Here is a 9,401-nt window from a genome sequence, read left to right as displayed (position 1 = left end):
TTAACTTCCCCTCCTTTTCCTTTCTTTCCTCCCACCATTCACAAACTTCTCGCCATTCGACCCTTGTAATAATTTGATTATTTTTAGGACACCTCATCCCTTTTACAATAAATAGCACAGGATATAAAGGGGTCAGGATTTGAGGCACCCAAAATACATTAAAGTGGTAAAAAATCACAGTACACCTATAACAGCCTTAGTTTTTATTATTTAGCCCTTAGAATTCAATTATTTAACAACGTTTTAAAATATTCATTAACATTTTACATAAACAAACAATTCCTAAAGAAAATAGAAAAAACAAGAAGAAAAAAAACAGAAGCTACCAATCAGAAGCCAGATAACGTTTTTTTTTAAAGCTTCACTGCAAAAAAGACAGCTCAATTTGGTTGGCTAATTGGGAGACATATTCCTTTCCTCCATTTTTTTTTTTGTGTCCCACAGCAACGAGTGGACATACAGTAACAGTGTTAATTTTTTATACATTGGGCTTATTCAATAAGGCATAAAGCAATGTAAAAAGTACAGTAGCCGTGAGCAACCATTTATATTTTCTGACTACCGTAAGCTGAAATCTGATCAGTTGCTGTCAGTGCACTGCTCACATCTATTTTTGCTTCTTTACAATGCGTTATCAGATAAGCCTCTATAGGTAAAAAGTATAAGAAAATAGAATTTATATAAGTCTCAGTCTAAATAATAAGGTGATGTGCGGTAGGCTCAGTGGCGATGCTGATAATCTTTACCCATTGCTGGGATCTGCTCTGGACAGATGATAAATACCAAACTGACAAGCTAATGCTGAAAATTCTTTAAATAAAAGGGAAACTACACAGAGTGTACTCTCCTAAATCATAACACAGAGCTTTACCCTCTGCATTCATATTTAATACCACCATCAGAAGAGATCTCCCCAGCAAAAAGAATGGCAGATCCAATCGATTACTTATTGCTGATCTGACAAAACAACACAAGTGCGACAATCATGGCTGCAAGCTGCAAGGCAAACACAACAAACAACATTTATTTAATTTATAAAACCAAGCACATAAAAAAAATTATAGCACTTTGCATGGCACACAGATCATTTATGGTAGAAGGCCCCCACATCTATTATTTTATATCATGATAATTAAAACTAAAATTAAATTTATCAGGAAGTCAGATATACAAGCAACTGCACCTTGTCTATTCGCAAGCACCTTGTCTATACGCAAAAGTATATGACATACCATTATGTTTAAATCCAAAGGGCAGGCCAGGGCAGTATAGGGGAGGGCTAGGGCAGTATATGGGCAGGCTATGGAAGTATAGGGGCAGGCTAGAGTAGTATATAGACAGGCTAGGTTAGTATAGGGGCAGGCTGGGGTAGTATAGGGGCAGGCTGTGCAGCTGGTGCTATTCTGACCACGTGCGTTACCATGTCTGCTATTTTTCTTTATGGACAGCAAGTCCATGGACAGCAAAATACGTGGAAATGGAAACCGCACCGGACTCAGAAAAACCGCAACTGCAGAGAAACCGACGCCACATATATGTGAATGGAGCCTAAGTGCCGGTTCATACTATAGCGATGTCAGACATTGCATGTGATTCGGAGCGCACTGCTCTGCAAATCACAAGCGATGTCTGTGCGGTGCAAATTCCCCCATACAGATTGTACGGCTGAATTTGCATCGTATTCGGACCAAAGTCACGCAGGACCCTTTTTTTGGTCCCCACCAGAATCAGGTCGCATGGGTGTTCACACCTATGCGATCCGATTCCTGTCCGAATAGACAGTTCACACTGCGATATGCAAGCTAATCTGGGGGTGTCATTAACTTTGTATTAACACTCCCAGCAGTTCGCATATGGTAGTGTGAACTGCCTGCGAGTCGGGTGCGATGCGAGAACCCGCAATGGATTTGCAGGGTTCCCGCATCGCACCAATGTGAACCGGCACTAATTGTTGTTTGACTCTCTTCAAGATACTCAGTATCCAGTAGTGTAGTACTGTAAAGCACAATTTGGCAAAGCAATAGTGTCCTAACTTATTTTATTACATATATTAACCTATAGATATAACTAAAGCAAAAAAAAAATAATAAAAAAAATAAATATATATATATATATATATATATACAGTATATATATATATATATATATATATATACACACACACACACTATAATACCAAAAGAATTGGGATGCCTGCCTTTACACGCAAATTAACTTTAACCACTTCAATACTGGCCACTTTCACCCCCTTCCTGACCAGGCCAATTTTCAGCTTTCAGCGCTGTCACACTTTGAATGACAATTGAGCGGTCATGCAATGCTGTACCCAAATACATTTTTATCATTTTTTTCACACAAATAGAGCATTATTTTGGTGGTTTTTAATCACAAAAACCTTTTTACAGAAAAAAAGACAAAAAATTTTGAAAAAAAAAAAAAATTTCTGTCAGTAAGTTTTGTAAATAAGTAATTTTTCTCCTTCACTGATGTGCGCTGATTAGGCGGCACTGATGGGTATTGATAGGCTGCACTGATGGGCACTGATGAGGTGGCACTTATTGGCACTGATGAGGTGGCACTGAAGGGCACTGATTAGGTGGCACTGATGAGGAGGCACTAATATGCCACACTGATGGCCACTGCTAGGTGGCACTGATATGCGTCACTGATGAGCACTGAAGAGTGACATTGATGGGCACTGATAGGTGGCACTGGTGGGCGGCACTGATGGGCACTGATGGGCACTGATGGGCAGCACTGATGGGCACTGACTGGCATCACTAATGGGCACTGATTGAGGTCACTGGTGGGCACTGATTGGGGTCACTCTGACAGTGTGAGGCGAGGAGCGCCGATAAAGGGCGCTTCCACATTTACATTGGCTCTTTACCAAGATCAGGGTCGCACTGTGTCCTAGGAACACGGTGCAGCTGCGGTCGCCGCACGATCGCCGCGCTGCGTGCCCCCGCAGGCACACAAGATCGGTCATTCTGAGCCGTATGACGTCCTCCCAAAACGAGAGCCGCACCGCTCCGCCCTGTCGCCATTTGATGGTGGGCGAGCAGCAAGTAGGTAATGGCATCCCAGTCTTAGTCCGTAGGATTCAATAATTAGTTGGCTCACCCTTTGCAAAAGCTTCAACTCTTCTGGGAAGGCTGCCTACAAGGTATAGGAGTGTGTCTATAGGAATGTTTGACCATTCTTCCAAAAGTGCATTTGTGATAGTGCATTGATGCACTGATTTTGGACGATAAGGCCTGTCTAGCAGTCTCCGCTCTAATCCATCCCCAGGCCCGTCGCGTCAAGGCAGGCAAAACAAGCAATTGCTTGGGGCCCCAAGCTGGCCTGGGGCCCCAAGACACAGACTGACATTATCCCAAAAACCCAAAACACAAACGCCGCGGCCACGCGCCGCGCCTCACACACACAGGCCGGCCTCACAACACACAGGCGGCCTGTGACAGGCGGGCGGGCGCACAGCGGAGGAGCGGCATGACGTCACGCCACGCCGGCTCGCTAGGGGGAGAGTGCGCGGCAGCAGCGCACATCTGCGCAGTGCGCACCAGCCCCGCCCCAGCTTAGGCGGCCTAAAGCATGTGCGGGAGTGGCGCCACCCTACCAGGCCCGCGAACTTCGCCAGAGAGAGACACACCACGAGTCATCACATCCTCCTCACACACGTGGACCGGACCAGGCCAGTGACAGGTATGATCACACTGACAGTCTGTCACTCCATTTTTTCGTGCAAAATACCTACCTGTTAACAGACAGCTGGATAGTCCCATAGCATAAGAAAAAAGTCCCCCTGGTATCATCTAGGGCACATGGTGGGGGAACGGGAGGGGCGATAATATCTGGCAACTTGTTGTATAGGGGTCACTTAAGTTTAATGAAAAATATAAAGCTGTATAAGATGATCAGAGAACTTAGTGGATACCAGTCTGCCTTGCCTTCTACTCATTTTTTATTTATATAAAGTGTGGGTGAACTTAAACTGTATGGCTATGCTGTGGTTCTTGTAGGCTTTGCGTGTGTGCGGGGGGGCCTCCATGTCCATTTTGCTTGGGGCCCCCAAATTCCTTCAAACGGCCCTGTCCATCCCAAAGGTGTTTTGTCAGGTTGAGGTCAGAACTCTGTGAAGGCCAGTCAAGTTCCTCCATACCAAACTCACTCATCCATGTCTTTATGGACCTTGCGTTGTGCACTGGTGCGCAGTCATGTTAGAACAGGAAGGGGCCAACCCCAAACTGTTTCCACAAAGGGAGCATGAAATTGTCCAAAATGTCTTGGTATGCTGATGCTTTAAGAATTCCTTTCCTTTCACTAGAACTAAGGGGCCAAGCCCAACCCCTGAAACACAACCCCACATCATAATCCCCCCTCCACCAAATGATCGGGACCAGTGCACAAAGCAAGGTCCATAAAGACTTTGGGATACATCTTTGGGATGAATTAAAGTGGAGACTGCGAGCCAGGCCTTCTTGTTCAACTTCAGTGCCTAGCCTCACAAATGCGCTTCTAGAAGAATGGTCAGACATTCCCATAGACACACTTCTAAACCTTGTGGACAGCCTTCCCAGAAGAGTTGAAGCTGTTAAAGCTGCAGAGGGTGGGCCAACTAAATATTAAACCCTACGGACTAAGACTGGCATGCCATTAAAATTCATGTGCGTTTAAAGGCAGGTGTCCCAATACTTTTGGTAATATAGTGTATATATTCAGTATATGTATATGTTTAGTTTAGTTCTAGCAACAATAGTGACCTAGGCAAATAGAGAAGTTGAATCTGCCCCACAGGACCATGCACAGCAATAAAAACCTAAAAGAGGTTCTGAAAAAGAAAAGTTTTGGCTAACATTAAATTCTCATAAAATAACCCCTATAACTAAACCCTGAACCAATCTCTTATTCCATATACTCAAGTTGTCTGTGCCAGGAGAAGGTGCACCAAACCCTTACTACCCTGTGCCAGGAAGATACTGACATCATTAACCACCTTCCGCCGCGCTATAGCCGAAAGACGGCTACAGCGCGGGCTCTAATTTCCGGAAGGCCGTCTTTAATTGGCCTCCCAGTGACAGGCTCCCCGCGCGCACCCGCGAGCGCGCATCGGGGAAAATCTGTGTCGGCCGTGTCCCTTGGACAAGGCCAATCACAGATCGTGGTGAATGGCCAATCAGAACGGGCATTTACCACGTGATCGGACCATGCAATGAGAAATGATCTCATATGTAAACATATGAGATCATCTCTCATCGCCAGCTCTCCTTCCTCACACAGAGACTGCAGTGTGAGGAAGAGGAGAGCCGATTAGCGGTAAGGTGACACCTTACCGCTGAGGAATGTAATCAGGGCACTGATCACCAGTGCCCTGATTACACAAGAGGGGGAAAAAAATGCAATAACTGCCCACAGTGCCCGCCATCAGTGCCCCCCCACCAGTGCCCACAATCATTGCCCATAGTGCTGCCAGTCAGTGCCCATCAGTGCCTGCTCATCTAGGCACTGATGGGCACTGACTAGCAGCACTATGGGCACTGAGTGTGGGCACTGATGGTGCTGCCCATCAGTGCTCATCAGTGCCGCCCATCAGTGCCACCCGTCAGTGTCCATCAGTGCCACCCATCAGTGTCCATTAGTGCCGCCTCTCATTGACCATCAGTGCCGCCTCTCAGTGCCCATCAGTGCAGCCCGTCAGTGCCGCCTCTCAGTGCTCATCAGTGCCGCCTATCAGTGCCACCTATCAGTGCTCATCAGTGCGGCATATTAGTACCTCCTCATCAGTGCCACCTCATCAGTGCCCATAAGTGCAACCTCATCAGTGCCCATAAGTGCCACCTCATCAGTGCCCATCATTGCAGCCTATCAGTGCCGCCTCATCAGCGCACATCAGTGAAGGAGAAAAATGTATTTATTTTCAAAATGTACTCACAGAAAATAAGAAAAACTTTTTTTTTTTTCAAAATTTTCTGTCTTTTTTCTTTTTTTTTGTAAGAAATAAAAAACCCAGAGATTATTAAATACCACCAAAAGAAAGCTCAATTTGTGTGAAAAAAATGATAAAAATTTCATATGGGTACAGTGTAGTATGACGCGCTGAAAGCTGAAAATTGGCCTGAGCAGGAAGTGCCCAGTAGGCAAGTGGTTAATCAACAATCAGCCATTACTTGTCCTACAAATGCAAAGTATTCCAATATTACATTTTGCTTCTTTACTACAGTGTTGTCTGCCATGTCACAGCCTATTAATTTACAATCATGGCTGTCCATAGATGTAATCATCTAAGAATAGCTAAGAATTAAAGCTATAGGCACTCACACTCAAACAAAAATTTCATAGAATTTTAAAGATTCGATAAAGATCTTGTATTGAAGTTGGCAATGTAAAAACATCTTATTTAATCGAGAAAAGAAAAAAAAAACACAAATCAACTAAAGCATCTACTTCCACGTTTAAAAAGATACTTAGAATTTCTACTACTATAAAATGACACATGATCAAACAACAAGTGGGATCCATTTACCTCCAGACCACAGATTCCGAGAGCAACTCCTCCAACAATCTTCCCATTTTTAGATAGGAAGGACTCAAAGGCAGATAAGCAACCCTGGGAGGTGAAAGAAAAAGTATCAACAAGGAGCAAGGCACATATAGACTATGGAACAGGATGGACACACACAGTTGCTACAATGGGATCTACTGGGATGCTACAATCATTTCTGGATATGTCAGATTTTCAAGGTTATTAAGGTTAGTCCATGAATTGCATTTACCTTGATCAGACGGCTGATATTAGACTCCTGGCAGGGGCTCTTGTCAGCACAGCAGATTGGAGGAAACTCACGATTTTCCCTGTAGTAGGTGGAGTTATTGAAATCTTGATATCCATTAAATCCACAGCACTTTAACTGGAAGGCAGAAGATGTAGATATTTAGTAGGATGACCTCACCACTATTAATGATCAAAAATGTAAATCTAATAAATTACATACAGATGTACATAATATATTCGAGGAAAGGGTGTTAAATCAACTCTTGTCCTTGGAGGTATCATTCCTACCTTAATATACAAAAATAGAGATACATCGAACCTGGGACTTTAATTATACCTCCAAAGGTACGATACAGACACAAAATAAAGTCTAAAATATTAACAGTTTATTTGGACATATACATTTAAAGGCAGCTTAAAACCAAATGAACAAATTAGCCATCCAAAGTTCCTGTATACAGTATAGATCAACCTGTGAGGGGTGACATGTTTCGCACGGGAACCAGGCTTTATCAGGACCTGGGATGTCAATGTAAATGTACTGTAACAATACATATAAATAAATTGTTTTTGTGACATTTCATACAAAATCTCAAAAAAAACATAAAGTGCATAATGTATCACAATAAGTGAAAAAACAATTAGCCTTAGTATTAATACCCATTCTGGAATAAAAGGAGGATAAAGGAGGACAGAAAGCCAACATACAGAAAGATATTATGGTAGGCATTGCACTTATATAGGCCAATATTATTTTGTTTGTTCAAAGGTGAAAATTTTTTTTACAATGCCTACCATTATATTTTTCCATATATTGATTTTCTTTCCTCTTTAATCTTCCTTTAATTCCAGAATGAGTACATATACTAAGATAAATTGTTATTTCACTTATTGTGATACATTATGTACTTTGTGTATTTCTGTGGTTTTGTATGAAATGTCACAATAACAATTTATTTATATGAATTGTTACAATCCTTTCCATTGACATCCCAGGTCCTGATAAAGCCTGGTTCCCCGTGCCAAACACGTCGACCCTCACAGGTTGATCTCAAGGACATATACTGTATACAGTAACTTCGAAAGGCTAATTTGTACATTTGGTTTTGAGCTGTCTTTAAATGCATATGTCCAAATAAAGTGTTAATATTTTAGACCTTTATTTTGTGTCTGTATCATACCTTTGTGTACTGTATAATAAAGTCCCAAGTTTGATGAATCTCTATTTTTACATACAGATGTAATGTATAACAATGAGCCTCCATTATGACCTGCACAATTCTATTGTACTCTATACATTGAACACTACACCTCCAGTATAACTTGGCCAGTGGAGGTTTCCATAATGCATTTATATTTTTTATTTTAGGTGCTTCTATAGCTCTGTCAATTTACGCAGCGCTTTACATATACATTGTACATTCACATCAGTCCCTACCCTCAAGGCGCTTACAATCTAGGGTCTCTAACCCACATTCATACAAACACATAGTAGGGACAATTTAGACAGGATCCAATTAACCTACCAGCATGTCTTTGGAGTATGGAAGAACACCGGAGTGCCTGAAGAAAACCCATGCAGGCACAGGGAGAACATGCAAAATCCAGGCAGGTAGTGTTGTGGTTGGGATTCAAACCAGCGACGCTTTTGCTGCATGGTGAAAGTGCTAACCACTACACCACTGTGCCACCTGTTATACTCCATATGTAGAACATTACACATCCAATAATATTTAGTCACTGGACACCTATAGAAATGGATTACAGGATGTATGTGGGTACTATATATGCAGCTCTGAGTGTAAACATACTTATGCGTACGGACATACACCCCTAGACATGTTTATGCTCAGACCTGTGTATACCCACATAGAGCCATATCTCGTAATGAATTAGTACTGGTGGGTGTACAAAATATCTCTTGCTTCAGAATGCCAAAATATGGAGATATTTTATGTCATTTACCCCAATATGCTCCTGTGCATGAACCCTTACACTCCATATGTGCTGTCACAGCAGCCTGTTTTCTTTTTGATGTTGTGCATTAGTAGGCTCCCCTGCGTTACCCTTTTTTTGGGTACTATGTTGTACAGCCATAGGCTAGGTCTGACCTCCTCTTGCTCTTGAGTTTATTTTCAGTTTTAACTTTACAGAGTAAAGAGGTCTTTCTAAAGAGTAAGCAAGCTATTTGATCAAAATGTTTTCACACCTCTGAGAAAGCTCAAGAAACATCCCCATGTAATGTACCTGTCTACAATAAATTACATTAGATTTCCCCTATGAGTCTTCTTGATGAATTGATACTCCCTGTGGACCTTGTCGAATCAGTGAGTTGCCATACTACCTATACAGACTGGGTCTCAGGTGGTATGTTTTTTGCATGAAGCGACATTTGAGACAAATCAGAATTCTAAATCCTTCTACATGCTCAACACTTGCTGCATCTTAGAAAGCACATGGCCTCTGTCTGCAAGAGTGAGCACATGGCACTGATCATTCAGGGAAAACCCCAAAAGGCTGGTTGTACACAAGTCGATTGATAGATGGCTACATGGTCCCTGAGACCCATACCATCAGACCTCTAGATGCCAAACCTTCACCTGGATGTAATCTGCTATCCAATTTTCTT

General features: G+C 42.5%; 1 protein-coding gene across 2 annotated transcripts in view; it reads right to left on the bottom strand.

The window, feature by feature from the left end:
• Nucleotides 1–360: 360 nt before the first annotated feature.
• Nucleotides 361–9,401, bottom strand: part of TSPAN16 (tetraspanin 16) — a 48,817-nt gene continuing 39,776 nt past the window's right edge. The window contains exons 7-9 of one of the 2 annotated variants that reach the window (XM_082257013.1): nucleotides 6,774–6,908; nucleotides 6,524–6,607; nucleotides 361–996 (exon numbers count right to left, since the gene is read on the bottom strand). In XM_082257013.1, coding sequence (XP_082113139.1) covers nucleotides 943–996; nucleotides 6,524–6,607; nucleotides 6,774–6,908 — 273 coding nt within the window. In that variant the 3' untranslated portion in view covers nucleotides 361–942. The remainder of the gene's footprint in view (nucleotides 997–6,523; nucleotides 6,608–6,773; nucleotides 6,909–9,401) is intronic. The other variant, XM_082257012.1, reaches the window with a different exon arrangement.

Source organism: Pelophylax lessonae (genome assembly GCF_965119305.1).
Source record: "Pelophylax lessonae genome assembly, chromosome: 4".
In the NCBI taxonomy this organism is placed as follows: domain Eukaryota; kingdom Metazoa; phylum Chordata; class Amphibia; order Anura; family Ranidae; genus Pelophylax; species Pelophylax lessonae.
The sequence above is the reverse complement of the archived record's forward strand: the minus strand, read 5'-3'. Positions and strand labels throughout refer to the sequence as shown.